Source organism: Artemia franciscana, chromosome 11 (genome assembly GCF_032884065.1).
Source record: "Artemia franciscana chromosome 11, ASM3288406v1, whole genome shotgun sequence".
NCBI lineage: Eukaryota > Metazoa > Arthropoda > Branchiopoda > Anostraca > Artemiidae > Artemia > Artemia franciscana.
In genome coordinates, this window is record NC_088873.1 from 23,246,839 (window position 1) to 23,266,958 (window position 20,120).

The 20,120-nt window shown below is 35.9% G+C and overlaps 1 protein-coding gene across 6 annotated transcripts in view; it reads left to right on the top strand.

Annotated features, from left to right (window-relative positions):
* The window catches only part of LOC136032980 (polypyrimidine tract-binding protein 1-like), a 203,362-nt gene that overhangs the window by 147,254 nt on the left and 35,988 nt on the right, over positions 1–20,120 (top strand). For all 6 annotated transcript variants that reach the window (XM_065713489.1, XM_065713491.1, XM_065713494.1 and 3 more), the window contains 2 exons: positions 4,356–4,407; positions 17,552–17,610. In XM_065713489.1, coding sequence (XP_065569561.1) covers positions 4,356–4,407; positions 17,552–17,610 — 111 coding nt within the window. The remainder of the gene's footprint in view (positions 1–4,355; positions 4,408–17,551; positions 17,611–20,120) is intronic.

Below are 20,120 nucleotides of genomic sequence, written 5' to 3' on the forward strand. Positions count from 1 at the left end.
ATCCTGCGCTCCCTTCATGGAAATTTTCTTCCCCCATAACAAATTCCTCGATGGAAAAAAATCCTCCTGAAAATACCTGTACACTTCCCAATAACCATTACTATATGTAAGCACTGGTCAAAGTTTGTAACTTGTAGCCCCTCCCACGGGGACTGTGGAGGAGTAAGTCGTCCCCAAAGACATAGTTATAAGGTTTTTCGACTACGCTGAATAAAATAGCTATCTCAGAATTTTGATCCGTTGACTTTGGGAAAATAATTAGCGTGGGAGGGGGCCTAGGTGCCCTCCAATTTTTTTGGTCACTTAAAAAGGGCACTAGAACTTTTCATTTCCGTTAGAATGAGCCCTCTTGCAACATTCTAGGACAACTGGGTCGATACGATCACCCCTGGGAAAAAAATACATAGTATTTAGCCTTCTGGCAAAATATACAAAATTCCACATTTTTGTAGATAGGAGCTTGAAACTTCTACAGTAGGGTTCTCTGATACGCTGAATCTGATGGTGTAATTTTCGTTAAGATTCTGTGACTTTTAGGGGGTGTTTCCCCCTATTTTCTAAAAAAACACAAATTTTCTCAGGCTCGTAACTTTTGGTGCGTAAGACTAAACTTGATGAAACTTATATGTTTAAAATCAGCATTAAAATGCGATTCTTTTGATGTAGCTATTGGTATCAAAATTCCATTTTTTAGAGTTTTGGTTTCTATTGAGCCGGGTCGCTCCTTACTACAGTTCGTTACCACGAACTGTTTGAAAAGTATTTTTAGAACCCCTCATATGCGTAATAATCTTTGTTCGTTTTAAGTTTCAATGCTACTCCTTACTTTCAATTGAAAAAACGTTTTCATGTTTATTTTTTCATTGTTTTTTTTATAGTAATGCTAGAAAATCCTGCGCCCTTTTCATTGAATTTTTCTTCCCCCATGACATATTCCTCCAAGGAAAGATCCTCCCACATATTCCCCTCAACCCCAAAACCAAAACCAAAAAAAAAAAAATCCCCTGAAAACGCTGTACACTTCCCAATAACCATTATTATATGTAAACACTGGCCGAAGTTTGTAACTTGCAGCCCCTCCCCCAGGGACTGTGTGGGAGTAATTCATTCCCAAAGACATAGTTAATATGGTTTTTGACAATGCGGAACAAAATGGCTATCTCAAAATTTTGATCCGTTGACTTTGGAGAAAAAATGAGCGTGGGAGGGGGCCTAGGTGCCCTCCAATTTTTTGGTCACTTAAAAAGGGCACTAGAACTTTTCATTTCCGTTAGAATGAGCCCTCTTGCGACATTCTAGGACCACTTTGTCGATCCGATGACCCCTGGAAAAAAAAACAAACAAATAAACACGCACCCGTGATTTGTCTTCTGGCAAAAAATATGAAATTCCACATTTTTGTAGATAGGAGCTTGAAACTTCTACAACAGGGTTCTATGGTACGCTGAATCTGATGGTGTGATTTTCGTTAAGATTCTAGACTTTTAGGGGTTGTCTAACCCTATTTTTTAAAATAAGGCAAATTTTCTCAGGCTCGTAACTTTTGATGCGTAAGATTAAACTTGATTAAACTTATATATTTAAAATCAGCATTAAAATGCAATTCTTTTGATGCAGCTATTGATATCAAAACCCTATTTTTTAGAGTTTTGGTTGCTATTGAGCCGGGTCGCTCCTTACTACAGTTCGTTACCACGAACTGTTTGACTATGCCCTCTAAAACTCACCACAATTTGTAGTCAAGCGGATTAAGGTCTTGGTCGGCTGACGACCAATGGTCACTACTAATAAATTGGGGTGCATGATTCTAAAGCCACTGTCCGAGTAGTTTTGGCCTTATGTGCAGGTTCAGAGTCCTGTTGAAATATCCATGGTCTGTTTTGAAACATGGTTTGGTTCAGGGTTTCCACTACATATGTTAAAATGCCTTGCTGATAATTTTTTCTCCGCCGTTTTAACACCCTTTCAAAAAAAAGAGTAAAGAAGTGACGCCATAATATGCAATTTTTTTCAAATCAAAGCGGTGTTTATATTTTAGTTAAATACCTTGTATCAATATTTATGGAAGGGCTAGGTGTATATATATATATATATATATATATATATATATATATATATATATATATATATATATATATATATATATCATGAAAAGAGAAATCACCAATGCAACAGCACAAACACAAAAAAAAAGAAAAAAAAAGAGAGAGATAGAAGGAGACAAAGAAGACTGTTTTCCTAAATTAGTGATTAATATAGACCAGCACTTTAATGAGGCCTTAACCCTACTCATCCATACAATCACATAGGTCAAACAGCATAGCCATACACAATCAACCATAAAGAATAATCCATGGACAGGCAGTCATGTCGTCAATAAGTATAAGTCGTCATTTACCAAACAATAGAAAAAATAATAAAGACAAATAATTCAGAGGCAACAACCCAACACAAGGGCTCATCAGGAGAATACACTGGCCTATATAGGGTTTCGCCACTTTAAATTCTCTACGCAGCCAAGTGTTGTGGCTACCACAGAATATCCATGGCATCCCCGTGTCAGGTATCACCCCCAAAATACATGCCTACGAAAGAAAAAAAAACAGCAAATGTAAAACAACCAAGTAATACCAAAACAAGCTTATCCTGTTAACATATCCCTCTTTTTAGCAACAATAAGTAAACTAAATATAATAAATTTTACCAAATCACAAATATTAACACATTGCAAAAAACCTGAATGAACTAAACAGTTATAGGATTCATCTTTACCATGTGGCTAATTTAAAAAAAAAAAATCTGCTCAATTAGAAACACAATTCAAAATAAATGGCGCTGCAACAACATTTCTCGAACTTCCGAAATTAGTTGAAAATTTCTTTAAGTATTTCTAGATAATTCTTTTGATATTTATTTAAAAGTTCGTTTTAATGAAAACTAATTTTTTTAAATTGCCAAGTTAATTTATTTGCAGAAAAACCTCTTCAATCAATCAATCAATTTATTAATACTAAAGAAAACTATTACAAAAGTAAATCAATTAATAGGCCCAAGAAGCTATGCTTGTAATGGGCCACAGAGCACAAAAAAAAAAAAAAACACTTATAAAATAAATACAAAAAAAAAAAAAAAAAAAAAAAAAAAAAAAAAAAAAAAAAAAAAAAAAAACAAACAAACACTGGAACAAGACAAGATTTTAAAAGAAGAGAAGTGACATACAAATTGGGATAGAATTAAAAGAGAGACAAAAATTATTTAACTGGAAAGACCCGACGAAATAATGCATTTGCAGAAAGAAAAAGAGGGACATCCAAAGGGATGGAGTTCCATAATAGAATTGACTGATATACAGGAGACCTCTGAGCTGCTGTAGAGGATCGTTTTGGTAAAATAAATCGTCGAGAAGAATTACGCAAAGAAGAAAAGTACCTACCTGAGCCTGTCCTTGAGAAAAACTGCTGCAGGGTCGGTGGAAGAGTACCTAGAAAAGCAGAATGCGCTAAATAAAGAGTATTTTTACCTATAATATGATCTGATTTTTGGCTTAAGATTTTACATCTATTTTTAAAATCAATATAATTACTACAAATCCTTGCATAACGAAGTAACTGTGAGAAAAACGCTGAATATATATATATATATATATATATATATATATATATATATATATATATATATATATATATATATATATGTATATGTATATATATATATGTATATATATATATATATATATATATATATATATATATGTATATATATATGTATATATATATGTATATATATATATATATATATATATATATATATATATATATATGTATATATATATATATATATGGTACAAGGGGTCCTAACGAAGTACCAATAGCTGTCAAAGGACTCCATGGAAAAATAAAAAGTATTTGACGATAATCTCAATCTCCCTACTATTGTGCTCTCCCTCGTAAAATGTTGCCCTTGAAATAAATTTCCTCATAGTCACAAGTCCCTGATTATGGTAATTTTCTTATATTTGAGTTAGGTGCACCTCATATGGTAATTGTGTTTGCGATTGATGACGACTAAAAAAGCTACATTTGTCTTTTTTTGAACATCTTTCTCGATTCAATAGACCAAATATACTGCGATACGTACACAGATTTATGGGATCTCCCTCTTTAGTTTGATCCAAAGAATCACACTAGTGTGCGTTAGTGTTTTCACCATTTTTTGTATAACCTGGTGACTTTAAAATAATGATTCAAACTTTTTTTCTCTTTTTTGTTTCAATTCGGATGACTGAGTATTGTCAACATTATATGAAATTCAATCAAGCGATGATTTTGATTTTTTTTTTTTTTTTCGTTTTTTAGATCTTTTCACGAGTTGGACAAGTACTGAAGATAGTAACGTTTACCAAGAATAGTAAGTACCATTCAATTACTCAAACCTATTTGTCATTAGTTGTCGTATAGTTTGTCGGCTCTTTTTTTTATTTTGCTTATGGCAATTGAGGCAGGAAAGGCGGTTTTTTTTGTACAGGGCAATGTACCCATAAATTTTCAGTTTTATATGAATTAATGACTGCATCTAATACGCAAATAACATTATGTATTTTTTTTAAGTGCCAATTTCTTTTGTGGTTCATTTGCTACGTGGTAGCTAAGATGCCAGTCACTCTGAAGTTAATTTTCGTTCAATTTTGAGAATCTAGGGTTTTGTAATTTTTAAGTCCATTTCTTGCATCTTCATGAAAGTCGAACATATCTAATGAAGCTCCGTTTGAAGAAGGGGAGGGGGGGGGCTGGAAATGACCAAGTGACATTTGGTAAATATTTTCGAAAACCAAATACATTTTAACTTCGAAGACCACACTGCCTTTCCATGACGAAAGTAAAACAGAATAGTTTTACTATACTAACTACATTTTAGGGTCAAAGAATTGGGATCAAAAGTCAAACTCAAGTGTAAAGCGCGAGGGGGCAAGGAGGGGCAGCCCTCCTAATCACGAATAATTTTTTAGTCCTTATGTTGCTCCTTACCTTCTGTTGAAAAGTTTTTTTCATTATTTATTCAATTTCTGACTGTTTTTCAAATCATGACCAACCATTACCAAGATATAGTTTAGGCTACGACCTCCGTAAACCGCACCCCCAATATCTTACTGTTAACTTAATGCACAGTATCAATCATTCTGCTTTGATTTGTAGCGTGCCGCTTGGTCAGCCTTTCTGCTTTTGAATTGGAATGCTGGATTATAATTAAAATGCTGAGTAAAATTTAAGTATTTAGTCAAAATGTGCGACGAGCAATAGTTCTGTTGAATAAGCCCGTAATGTTTTCACTGCAGAATTTCCGATGGACGGGCAGGAATATTATTGTTCATATGGATGGAGATTCGGCTTGACTTTTGATCTTTCATGCGACTGAAGCCATCGCGACCTATAAAATAGGGTTTTCTGATGTGTAAATACATTGTATAAATATTTAAATATATTGAAACGCTGTATATAAGCAGGAAAAGATAAATATTACCATTTCAAATTTTTGAAAACAAAGCTCCTGGTAGCGCTTGACCCCCCCCCCCCTCAAGGAATTTAGTCCTTTTCTCTGTCTTCATGCCCTGCAAGTCTTAGCTAATCTGAGAACGCAAAACCAATCCTCGAAATATATCCAGTTTCAATTCGGTGTTCCTGGTTCTGTCTACATACCACGTAATACAACTAAAATTAGCATCAATTATTTTTTCTGCGTATAGGTTAAACTGGACAAGAAACTCATGACTGGTATTTCTATGCAAATGGGGGTACGAAATTTAAGTCCTCGTTTGCAGGTCTTCCCGATATTTAATCTTCTGGTCTGGAATGATTAGACATACGAAGTCAAGTGACTGAGCTGAACAAAAGTGTTTCTAGTCCTAGCTGATAGAGAAGAAAAAAAGTTTTGGTCCTTTTTTTTTGGCAAAATGAGTTTTTTCAGTTGTATTTTTTCCATGGATTAAGATTCACTTGACCTAATAGCTCATGGATATTTTTCAAGCTTTCAAGAGAAAATCATTGGTCATTTTTTCAGTGGAATCAGTATTTAGGAGACAAAAATGTTTTGGCATTCTCACCCCTTACTCAGCGTGTAATTTATCCCCCTGGCCATTGTCGAGATGTTGTAAATAGGGAATCCCTTTGCCGCCTCCCCCGTACTCAAAAAGTCTGCTCAATCTCCGCAAATTTTGCTCATATGTCATTTTGATATCTGGAATAAATGATTTCTATAGATTTACCTCTGCCCATGCTTCACGAGTGCCAATTTAAGGTGAAATTTTAGGCCCTCCAGAATCCCTTTGAAATTTTGACTCTATCCCCTAAGCTGTTCTCTATCCCCTAAGCTGTTCCTGCGGTGATTTTGAAATGCTATTTTTATAACTTCTGTAGATATGGTGGTCTACATTGCTGCTTCACCGGGAGTAGCTTCTAGTCTAACAAGGGGTCAAAGTGCCAACAATGACATACAGACTGAAGACCAAATTTTAAATACTCCCTCTCTACCCCTCCACGTAAGTCGAGATTTGAAGTCCACCTTTCCCCCACACTACGTATCAGTTTCAACTTGATCCCAAAAGCTGCTTCCAGGATTTTGCAGATGTATCCTTTTAATCACCTGGTAACACGACATGTCTTTTGATATACTTCGCTACTTAGGTATGAACATGTCTATAGAGGCTTATAGTTAAAACTGTACTTGTCGGTTATTGGAAACACACTCAAGAATTGTACTTAGGTTGCATCTCAGAAAACCGGATTCATAGCTACAAAACAAGTGATCGATTATACAATGAATTGGACTTAGATAGAATGCATTGGATTTGTATAATTTGGACTATATATTCACATTAGGGGTGGGGTGAGGTATAGGTTGGGTATCCATAATTGTTTTCTAAAGTATTATTTTATCACCATCTTTTGTTATTATTCATTTGGATTAACCTAACCTCACTTCTTGGGTATGTTTCTAATAACCGACAAGTACCGTTAAAACGTTTAAGTGCAACCAAAGGTATAACAGTTTAGTCACTCCTCCAGTACTTAGAAACTTAAACTGGGTCCCCTCAGCCGTTCCTGAGACATTGGAGTTGCGCAAGTTTGATAGGACACTCATGTGTTTTTTGATTTGGACACTCATGTTTTTATATTTATCCCTGTTCCCTCCACTAAGTAGAAAGTTGACGTTCCATTTACCCCCGAGCACCCGGAGAATGTTCCAACTCGATCTCCCAAGCTGTTATTGAGATATTCCGGGTATCCAGTTTTGTTAACCTGGGCACATCTAATACCAATCGGTTTACATCGCTACTTGACAGTGAATAGACTTTAGCCTCACAGGGGCCTAAAGTGTAAAAACTTCAGGCATACTTTTTGACAAAATATGTTTAGCCCCTCTCTTTCTCCTCCTCAGGTTAAAAGTCGAGGCCCACTTGGTTCCCACTCCCCCCGCCCTGCAATAGAAATCTATCGCGAGGTTTCAATCTGATCTCCTAAGCCGTTCCCAATATATTATAGACACACTATTTGGATTACTTGTAAATCGTGGAGTCTTAGATTTACCTCGTTTCTTAGACGGGTGCTTATCGATTATTGGTTAATGCTAACGAAATAAAACAAAATATGACGAAAATATAATACTTTTGTAACAAAATCATGACAACTACCACAAAGAATTATGGAAGGGGGCCGCCCAGAGCGCAGTATATTAAATACGTAACCTAACGTAGGTACCTTTTTTTGCCCCTTAACCCCAAAAAACCTATTCAGATACCCTTAAACGTATATGGATTATAAGGTCCATAGGAACATATTAAAATAATAATAAAATAGGTTCATTGTCTCCCTATTAACACAATTCACGAATCTATTATACAATCTGATGTAAATTACATTGGTCAAAATATTACGATGTATAATGTGACAGGAAATTTGATTTTCTACTTGCATGATCTGTGTCTATAAGTTCACCGGACAACTCATCAGAGAAGGTGGTGTAAAAATGAATCTTAAATTTCAAAAATATACTCTTCTGTAGGAAACCATCTGCTAAGTAATTGAATGGTGATGAGGGGCGAGAACTTTTTAGATTCATTTCCGGTTGTGTATCCCATACGGAGTAAACAACCAATTTCCCCGACTGTGCATCTGCTCTCTTAGGGAACTCGTTTGCTCATTTCCCAAGTTTCAGTGTTTATTATTAAAACTAATCGAAGAAATAAACAAACGACAAAAAGAAATGGCATATGGCCTGTTGATATGTCCTTGGTGGATGTTTGACAAATTGGATTGGAAAACAAATGCTCTAAAGTTCTGATTATGTTTTGGCTGTTAAGCATCAAAATGTATTAACTCCAATTTTTATTGAGATTCTTCAGTTTTATTTTGACTTGATTTCTAAAATCTAAAAAAAAGAAGAATTGATAAATTTATCCCCTCATATGTTTGTTTTCTTTATTCTCTTGCCCAAGCAATAAACTTCATTAGCAGCTTGTAATGTTTTAAATCCTAACTTTCAAAAACTAAGAATACAAAGACTAAGTCTTTAATGTTAGACACCCGACTTGGGTCAGGTAGTCAAGCGGGGATGGGGGCTATTGATATTGTCTGTCGAAGCCACCCTCCGAAAAGATTTTCGTGGAAATATTAACATCAAATTGAGCCAAATTCAGGGACTTGCATCTGAAAATACATTCGAATAAATAATTTTGGAAGTACTAACTCATCAGCCCAAGGAAATCACGTTGATTTACCGAAATCGTTGGTTGTGTGCATGTATGCCTCCGATCGTTTAAATGTGAAATTTTTGAGTATGAATTTTGTGAAACAGTTCGTAGGGACGAACTGTGAGGAGCGATTCGGGCCAATAGTAGCCGAAACTATAAAAACGGAATTTTGATAACAATTAATAAAGAAAAAGAATTCGTATTTTATGCTGATTTCAAATATATGTTACCGTAAATCTGAGAAATTGGTGAGTGATAAAATTCGCCGGCGAATGTTCGAAATACCTTTTTTCTCCTTGGATTTAGTCGGCGTTGCCAGTCAAATTTTCAGTCTTATGTAAGGTTTGATGGTGACAGGTTAGGTTGCATTGGGTTAGGTTAAGTTTTTAACCCATTTCTGAGATTATAACCTTATTTAACTTAACTTTTACCGTCAAAGCTTGCATAAGACTGAAAAAGCTGGTTCGCAAAACTTAATTCTAAATTGAATCCAAACAGAGAAAGGGGAACTTAATGACGAGCTCTAACGATCAGTTTACATTTATTGATCTATGCAATTTAACAGTAAGAGGGGAGGGGGGCTATGGGCCTGGCACCTGATATTAAGAATATATTTGGCCTGGGCAGGATTTGAAAAACGATCAGAAGTTAAATACTAAAAAACAGTTTTTTCAACTAAATGTAAGGAGCATCATTAAAACTTCAAACGGACAAACATTTGTGAGGGGAGCTACCCCTCCTCAACTCCTTCCTCTTGACGCTAAAGTGTTTTAGTACTTATAAAAAGCTCATTGTTCTAATTAAACGAACCTTGTGTTTCAGGAGTTTGACTTTCTGTCTCAATCAAATAAAAAAAATCAACTGAAAGTAAAGAGCAAAATTAAAGCTTAAAACGAACAGAAACTATTACGTATATGAGGGAAGCTGCCCCTCCCCAACATCTCACTCTTGGCGCTAAAGTTTTTTAGTACTTATAAAAAAAAGCTCATGTTCTAATCAAACGAACCTTGTGTTTCAGGAGTCGTTCTTAAAGAATTGGGATAAAATTCAAACTTTAGCGTAAAGAGCGAGGTGTTGAGGAGGGGGCAACCCCATCACTTACATAATAATGTATGTTCGTTTTAAGTTTTAATGTTGCTCCTTATTTTCAGTATGGAAATTCAGGCAAATTTCCCCTGTGTAAAATTTCCCCTGAAAAATTGGCCCCCTGGAGACTTCCTTCCCCGTGGAAAATTCTTCCCATGGTATAAAATTCGTCCCCCGCACCCGGAAAATGTATAGATGCTTCCCAATAACAAATGCTATACGTAAACAATAGGCAAATTTTATTACTTCCCCAGGGGCTGTGGTGGGTCATGTTATCCCCAAAGGCATAGTTACTGGGCTTTTCAACAATGTTGAACAAAGGGATCATTGCTTTTCCTGAGGCCAAAATAATTTCAATGATTTCAAGAACATGAAAATTGGAACTTGGAATGTTACGACGTTAAAGAATGACTATCGTATCGACATTTTGAGTGACGAATTCAGACGATTCAAACTAGATTTGCAAGAGTTTCAGAAACTCATAGCCTGAAATTAGATGATATAGAATTTTTTTTTTTTCTCTGGTAGGAAGGATGGGATACGTAGACGGAGAGTAGGGCTAATGATAAATAAGAAAGCTGCCAAGTCTTGTTGAGGCTGGGAAGATATTAATGATATAACACTAATTGCTCATTTTATGACTAAAGAGTACAGGGTATCAGTTGTAGTTGTATATGCCCCAGTAGAACCCCCTAACGGAGATATTAGTGACTCAGTTGAATTTTACCTGTAGTTACAGGAGCAAATATACAGGGTCCCAGGTAGAAATATTATATCTTTACTAAGTGATTTTAACGTCCAAGTCGGTAGAAATAGGGATATTTGGTTTTCTAGCTTATTAAATTTGGTGTAGGAAAAGAAAACAATAATGGCTACAGACTTTTGCGCTTGTGTAGGTATAACAGTCTAGTTATAAACCAATACGATGTTTGGTCGTAAAATGGCCCATAAATTAACATGGTATTCACGTGATGGTAAGACAGCAAACCTTATTGATTATGGTATAGTAAACGGAAGACTGGCAGGATCAATGCAAGATACTAGGGCATATAAGAGTACTGTTACTGATGTTAAAAGTAAATATCACCATTTAATAGTGTCTAGGGTTAATTTAAAGCTGAAATTTTGGATGTGTAGCTACCTCCCGTGAAGTTATGATGTTGGTATACTCTAGGATGAGAATTAAAATTTGACATTTGTTTAATTTGGTTTGAAATTTAGTTTAAAATTTGACAATGTGGCAGATGGTTGGAATAATTAAAAACAATTTGGGAAGTTGCTGATGGTATCTTAGGGAAGAAAGTTAGTAATGTTGCTAGGAATATTAGTGAAAAACCTTTATGTTTAATAGAGAGGAGAATGAGCTTGTACAACAATTATCGGAGCGATAGACCATATGAAAACAGAAGGAATGTAAAGAAAGTGGAGAAAGGATTAAATATGGACTAAGGAGGTATGAAGTGGAGGCCATGGATAAAATTGCCGAGGATCTGGAAGATGCAGCTAGACAGCATAATAGTAAAATATTGTACTGGTATGTTAATAAATTGAGAGGGAATAGTTAATTCTGACTTGTACCAGTTAAAGATAGGAACGGGGCCACAATCAGTGATAAGGAAAGAGTTAAAGAGAGATGGGCAGAATATTTTGAGAATGTGTTAACCGAGATAGAGTTGCAGGAAAAGATTTAGAGAAAAATGGAAAAGTTTGTGATACATTGGATGTGAAGGAAGATTTGTTTTGTGAGGAAGAATTAGCGACTGTACTAAAATGATTAAAAAATAATAAGGCTCTAGTTGCTGATAGTTTGGTAAATGAGTTTCTTAAATACGGTGGCTCTGAGGTTAGAAATAAGTTACTGAAGATTGTGAATAAAATTTTTGAAAAGGGGGAAGTACCTAACGATTTTAAGAAAACCTTAATTAAACCACTCCATAAGAAGTTTAATAAAAGTGAGTGTCATAATTATCGATGCATTAGTCTGGTCTCTGTTGGTAGCAAATTACTTAATAATGATGCTTTTTAGACTGAGAGATGCTGTAAACAAAGTTTTAAGAGAAGAGCAGTGCGATTTTACAAAAAGTAGAAGATATGTCGACCAAATTTCCACTCTTAGGATAATAATTGAGAAGTGCCTGAGTTGTCAAACACCTTTGGTCCTCAGTTTTATAGATTATGAGCAAGCGTTCTGTTCTGTTGATAGAAGAGCTTTAGCAAAGGTCTTATCCTTCTAAAATATATCTTTCAAGGTACACCAGACAAATACATTTAAATGAATGTACGAGAATAACACTGCTGCGGTTAAGGTAGGAAATGAGGTTAGCAGCTGGGTTTCTATTAAATCAAGAGTTAAGCAGAGTGGTGTTCTATCCCCCTTTATATGGATCATTTTGATGGATTTTGTCTTAAGGAGCACAGGAAAGGCAATGGGAGACCATGGAATCAAATGCGAAGGAAAAAATCTCCTGGACTTAGATTATGCTGATGATTTAAGCATTCTAGATAAAAGTGTGGGTAAAGTGAATGATTTTTTAGAGGTTTTGCGAGTTCGGGGTGCTAGAATAGGTTTGAAAATTAATGTTAAAAAGGCCAAGTCGCTTAGGCTAGTAATAAGTGAAGATGAAAAGGTGACGCTAGGTAATGAAACGATTGATCAAGTGGACAGCTTCACTTAACTTGGTAGTATTAATAGTTAAGACGATGGGAGCAGTAAAGATGTTAAAAGTAGAATAGCCAAGGCTGAGGGTGTTTTTTACAGTTAAAAAAAAAAAGTTTGGAAGAATAGGAAGATAAGTTTGTAAACCAAGATTTTTGGAAGTTACAGTGATGACAGTAGTCAAATATGGCTCTGAAGCATTAGCGCTTCGAAAAGCAGATGAAAATTTACTACATATTTTCCAGAGAAATCGCCTACAGATTGTTCTGGGTACCTGGCTTACTGACCGTATTTCAAACAGTAGGCTGTACGAAAAATGTGGTTCAATCCCGCTTTCTAGGGCTATGGTGAAAGAAAGGTCGAGTTGGCTAGGGCACATTGTGGAGATGAAGGATGACTGATTCCCGAAGATTGTCCTTTTCGGCCAACCGTCTAGGGCTAAACGGAAAGCAGGTCATGCTCGTCTGGGGTCGGAAAACGTCATAAAGTAAGATTTAAGAGAAATGGAAACATCCTGGGAGGGTGTAAAAAGGGAGGCTTTGAATAGACTCTGACGTAGGAGGAGCGTGTGCAGCTGTATTGGCCTCAGGCGGCTTGGTGCTGCGGTGAGTTGTTAGCAGTAGTAGTAGTAGTAGTAGTAGTAGTATTTTAATTATTTACCAAGCGTATCTGGATTATCTACTACCAATCTATCAAGGAAAGGTTCAAGTATTTAAGGCACTTGATATTTTATCAAGTGCCCTATGGTAATCGCAATTTCTGTCCGTCGGTCTTTCGTTCTGTGTATTGTTCGAGTACTTGTTCAAGGTTCGGGTTTTGCTAGTTCGGGTACTTCCAGATAAGTTAGGACGATGAAAGTTTGTGGGCGTATCAGGGACCGGACCAGATTAAATTAGAAATAGTTGCTTCCCCGATTCGATCATCTGGGGGGGGGTGGAGGGACGGTTAATTCGGAAAAATTAGAAAATATGAGGTGTTTTTAACTTACGAATGGGTGATCGGATCTTCATGAAATTTGATATTTAGAAGGATATCGTGTCTCAGAGTTCTTATTAAATCCAAATCAAATACAATTGCGCGAAATAGTTCATGGCATTCTAGTCATGTCCCTGCAGAAGCAGGCATCTAGAGTAATTCGTCCTGTCCTCACTCATTTTGATGCATACTTGATTTATCAATAAATTCTATCTTACGATCGGGTAACACGTGGAATTTTTTTTGCCATATTGAAGCGTTAGAAGGCTATCTTTAAACGGTGACTAAAGCTCTAAAACTGTAGAATTTTCTTTTGCGATATACAACTGATCCAAATCTTGCCACTAAACCACCAAAAATTGGTGTACATTGTGTCATGATCTCCCAAACAATTATAATTGCTTATTCATATTTTAGGCGTTTATTTGAGAATTTGTCTTTGGGGGTGGGGTTATAAAGCAGTCATATATTATAGTTTTTTCCTAGAAAACAATTTCTTCTTAAATCTGTTTTGCATTAACTCGAGTCTGGATAATTGGATTTCGTATAATGTTGCATTTTTGGTGCATTAGCCTAATTTCAAACTATTTTTCGTCGAGAGTCACCCAATTAAAAAAAAAGAAATATGAATTGTACCTTGCATGGTCGTACATGGTAGAAGTGTGTCATGTTTGGCACGAAATATGGCGTAGGATTTCCCATATGGGGTGGAACTCGTGGTTCCCCTACATTTACACCAGGGGCCCAAAAGTAGACAGTCCCTCTCTAGTGGTTCAGCTAAAATGAATCCAGAATGTGCAAATTGAAGCCAATGACTATGTTGCTCTTGTCTTAAAAATAATTTTTGCTTTAAAGTTAATTTCATTTGATTGTGTGTCTCTGTCTCTTTTTCAGCGTTATTTTCTTGCCTAATGATTGTCAATCAAACGGGAGACGAAGTAAAAATTTGAGACATTAAGAAAAACAGTTTCGGAAAGCAGGTCAATTCAAAAAAGAATTTGGCCTAAAAACCAGTCTAGCCTTCGAATTTTCATAAATGAGTTTCCGACTTTTTGTGATATGAACATGAGTTATGCTTCAGCTTTTAAAACTTAAATTTGTTCTAGAGACCTTATCTGCAATGTTTTTTTCTTGAGTAAAGAAAAGCATGAAAATGCATCAGTCTCTTATATTCAATATTTTAAGTCGGCCGTTTTAATTCAAAATATGTTATCAAAAGCAATTAAATTAAACTGGTAACTTACAATACATATTTTTACGGTAGAGTGAAAACAGTGACATCTAGGGTTCTTACTTCATAATAGGCCTTCATTTAAAAAGAATGTTTTTGTAACGCTGCCTAAAATTATTTTCCTGTTAAAATTTGATTTTTCTGCCACGTCTGCAATTGAGAAAAGAAGAAATTACTTCCTTTTGCTTAAGATACCGGAAAACAGGCTGGAGAAAATATCCCAGAGTACAGTTGGAAACATAAATTTCAGTTTGGCAAACTGAATTTACATTAAGCCTTCTGAATTGACGCTGTCTACACGACTTTTGTATGAAAGGGAGGTGCAGGATATGCCGACTGCCTCAAATCAAAAGAAACGTACGCAGTTTTCGCCATCTTAAACGAGATACACTATGCATGGGCCTTGTATGGTGGATTTCTGACCACAGCTTAGATACCAATATACAGTTACGAAAACTCGATTTATTTTTGGGACACAGTGCGCGGTAGCGATGCTAGCGGCTGGAGACAGGAAACTGGTATTGGTATCTAATCGATAACAGGAAACTGGTATTGGTATCTAAGCTGTGTATGCAACAAAACAAAATTGTGTTCCCGCCTATGGTGTTGTAGTACGATCTACGCGTCGGAGCGCGGGCTTGGAGGAGGCGCCAAGTTCAGAGCTCTTTTGGTATCTAAGCTGTGTTTCTGACAGAACCACTTGAAATTCCCTTTCATGCATTCCGGCTCGGAAAGCCTGCGCATTACAGACTCGTCTACGAGAAGGACTTTGGGCCAAGCCACCTCCAGAATTGTCAGGAGTTTTGCAATTTGCCTTGTAGTGTCCTGTATTTTTTTTTATAATGCGCTAATTTTTACGGTATTCTCCGCACCCCTGGAAATTTTTTTTCGTTAAGTAATTTTCATTAATGAAGCTATTCATAAAATTCGTGAAACCAAAAGTTGTTGAATGCAAAAATAAATACATTCACTTCGGCTCTCTAAGTTAAGGTGACTGTAGGAAAAAATATGCCTTTTGTGATAACGTGTGGGTGTTCTATACATTGTAAGTATCATTCGAAGCTATTTAGTGCCCTTGGTGGTTTTGGCGATTGGATGGCGATATTATATACCTGCTAATTGAATTATCAAGTCATCTTTGTGTATATGTTTGCTTTTACTCCAATTATGTAAAAAGCATACCAGGATTTTCATAAATATGCCATGTTTGTGTGAGTGACGTTGCCAGTAACATGTTGTTTAAATTAGCGTGCCGCTCTTAAAGCACCTTAAGACCAATTTTAAAATGACGATTTTACTTCCGCAGAATTTATTTTTTCTTGTGCAAGGATGGTTATTGTTGTTAAAACTTACCATCAGTACCTAATATTGTACACGAAATTAAATAGTATGTAGCCCCTTTGTTCTGCTGCAGAGATCAGGGTTGCAGAAACCTTAAAAGTGTCCTAAAGGGAGCTGGAAAGTCCATCCAACTTTCTGGCTTTTATAACAGAATTTCTGCTTTATTTTTAGATAAAGTGTATGTATTTATTTATTCATCGATGTTGAAAAAATATCCATCCAACTTTCTGGCTTTTAAAATAAAATTTCTGCTTTATCCTTGGATAAATTGTATTGTGTGTATTTATTTATCGATCGCGTAATGTTTAATTTTTCCTTGAAAATGAAAGCGTATAAAATTCTAACTTGGCTTTAATAAAAATTTGTATTTATAATTAATAGTTGTAATTTTGGCCAATGTGCTATCCAGGTGGCAACCGTGATAGAAATTGTGGTTTTTCGTGCTGTTTTTAGCTTCGAAATATGTGAGTGCTTTTTTAATGTTGTGGAACCAAAGCTTATTAATTTTTTGCCCCTTGTTTTATAGGTTTGCTTTCAAACCTGTCTGGTCTTCTTTTTTTCTCGCCTTTAAAGTCTGTCTGCTTTTAAAGCCATTAAAATTTAAACAATTTTCCAGATGCTGGAGATCCCTCGGTTTACTGACATAAGTATGGCTAAGAAAAAGAAACAGGTATAATTAGGGAGGTTTTTCTGTTGGGAATGTTCCTACATTTTCATATTATTTAATAAAACTATATTTCGAGAAAGGGTTGTGTTTAATAAAACTATATTTCGAGAAAGAGTTTTTCGTTTAAAGTAGAGTGAATTTTAAACTGTAAAAGAACAGAAATAGATAGTTCAGAAGTCGACGAAAGTAAAACAGTTCAAAATAGAGATGATACCTTTTTATTGACAGTGAATAGATATAGAATTATTTAACTGGATATTTCGAACACTGTATATGTGTTCGAAATATCCAGTTAAATAATTCTATATCTATTCACTGTCAATAAAAAGGTATCATCCCTATTTTGAACTGTTTTACTTTCGTCATGGAAAGGCAGTGTGGTCTTCGAAGTTATCTAAGTTCAGAAGTCTGGGGCGTCAAACCTAAAACGAGCAGAAGTTACTATGAATAAAGAGTTGTAACCAAACGTGGACCCAAACACGGGATATTGAAATTATATTGAAGTAATCATCTCTGAATGGTCGAAATAGAGCTATAGATCTGCCCTCTAGTTGGCAAAACATCATTTATCCAAAACCATTTCATGAAAAACCCGTTCCATTTAACCCGTTTTCCAATTTGATACACCATCTCTTGGTATTGGTTCTTTTGTATCGATTAGTGTCGTCTTTGAAATCACTAGTCTTTTCCTTTTTTATTTCCTATGTTTGAAACAATCATTTAATTCCATATCCCATGCAGCTCCAACTTAAGCTTAATACTTGTTTGGTTGTATAAAGACGTGCTATTTACTGTACTTCTTAGCCCTTAATCATCATAATATGTTTCTTAATTTACTTATTTCTCTTTTAGATACATTTCAAGCGCTTATTCAATATCCAGATGTAGTAATGGCACAAGCAGCTAAAATGGTAAATCTTCTGCCTTTTCTGTCTTTATAAGTTTACTTGTTAACTCCTTGAATTACGTTGTCTAGAATAAATGCTATATAATAACCTATTAAGCTTCATTTGGAATTCATACAGTGAAACAGGGTAATGCTTTTTCATCTCGTCGTTTCTCTAGTGAGTCGTTTCACTACTGAAAAATTTATAGTTTAATGTCATGGAGAATTTTTCTTTCTTTCTTTCTTTTTCGAACTATGTGATAGTTTTATTGAAGGTAATAATTGTGGCTCTTTCTTTTTTGAAAGTAAAAGCTTTTCCTATTCTGGAAAATGGCACTGTCCACATTCGGGTAGTCGTAAAATTTCTTTTGGCTGGCTTGTATGAGAGGGGCGAATCCCCTGCTAACATTTATCCCAAAACTACTCCCTTTCAAATGTCATTGAAAAATGCACTAGTACGTGCTTAAGTGCGTATATTTTGACCTAAAAACAGATTTTAAAATATCAAATTTTCTTCTTTTCTCTCCCTTTCTCCATCTTTCTCTTTCCCCCTCTCTCCTCCCTGCCCTTTCTTCCCCTCCCCTCTCTTTCTCTCTCTGTAAGTGTAGTGTTTTCAAATTGTTATTCTAGTAGTGAGTTCAATAAATTTTTTCCTTGTTGGTTTTATCTTCCAAATAGAAGGGGAATATTTAATGGCCTTTTGATCTTCATGAATGTCGTATTTATGATTTATTGCCTGAAATGACCCAAATTAGATTGAAAAAAAAAAGAATGAAGAACATCATTTATTTTGATTTTGACCGCCCTTGTTTAAACTAATTGTCATGCCACGTGGAGTGTGCTGGTTAATATTCTGAAAGTTTCATTATTCCTGCGCCGTTTCTTTTTTCACTTGCTACAGTTGTTTACATTTGTTTTACAAAAAATACGTTTTTATGGCGCTTGGTATTTACCAAGTGACAGCGATCGCAAATTCTGTTGGTCTGTCGTTCCCGGTTTTGCTAGCTTACGCACTTCCAGATAAGCTAGGACGATGAAATTCGGCAGGCGTATCAGGGACCAGACCAGAATAAATCAGAAATAGTCATTTCCCCGATTTGACCGTCTGGGGGGGGAGTGGGGGACAGTGAATTCGGAAAAATTTGAAAAAAATGAAGGATTTTTAACTTACGAACGGATGATCGGATCTTAATGAAATTTGATATTTAGATGGATATCGTGTCTCAGAGTTCTAATTTTAAATCCCGACTGGATCCGGTGACATTGGGAGAGTTGGAGGGGGAAACCTAAAATCTAGGGAAACGGTTAGAGTGGAGGGATCGAGATAAAACTTGGAGGGAAAAATAAGCACATGTCCTAGATACGTGATTGACATAACCGGAACGGATCCGCTCTCTTTGGGGGAGATGGGGGGGATTCTGAAAAATTATAAAAAATGAGGTATTTTTAACTTACGAGGGAGTGATTGGATCTTAATGAGATTTGATATTTAGAAGGACATCGTAATTCATCTCTAATTTAAATCCCGACCGGATCCACTGTCATTGGAGGGACCGGAAATCTTGAAAACGCTTTGAGTCGAGAGATCGGGATGAAACCTGGTCGGTAGAATAAGCAAATGTTGTAGATACGTGATTGACCTAACCGGACTGGATCCGCTCTCTTTGGAGGAGTTAGGGGGGTCAAGAGCTTTGCCGAGTTTGGTGCTTCTGGACGTGCTAGGACGATGAAAATTGGTAGGCGTGTCAGGTACCTGCATAAATAGACTTGATAAAGTCGTTTGCCTGATTCGACCATCTGGGGGGGGGGGGGGCTGAAGGGAGAGGAAAACTTCAAGAATGAGATATTTTTAACTTACGAGTGAGTGATCGGATCTTAATGAATTTTGATATTTAGAAGGGCCTCGTGTCTCTGAGCTCTCATTTTAAATCCCGACCGGCATTAAGCCTCTGATTTTCCTTTTAAATCAATCCGTTGATTCTTAGAATTTTGCTAGAGCTCATGCCATACGAGCTCTTGGCTCTTCCGACCTCGTCCCAAGTGCCATATAAGCTCTTTGCTCGTGTTAAAATCAATGGTTTCAGTAAAAGCTGATGTACTGCAGCTAGTCTTGCCAATTGTCTTGAGAATTTCGACCTATTGTCTAGAATGACTTACAGCACTTTTAAGGAATTCAAATATCGCTCTGAGGCTTACTTTGGCTGGTCGCCATATGAAGATTTCTTACAGAAACCACCATCTACAGATTTCTAAGCAAAGGTAATAAACACAAGTGATACTTTAAAGATTTTTTTATTCTGATTACCTTAATTCAGACAGGGGTCATGCTGGAAATTTCCTCAAAAGAAGGGTAAAATATAGTGTGATGTTATTTCTCTTTTTAAGTCCTAAATTGTAGTAAATAAATAAGACCAAATCTAAAAAATTACCTGTATATTCAGATGGCAGTACTTACATCCTTTAGCAAATATTCCTTTTTGGATCGCAATGGGTCGGTTTTTTTTTTTTTTTTTAGAAAAGGTTTTGGTTATGGGG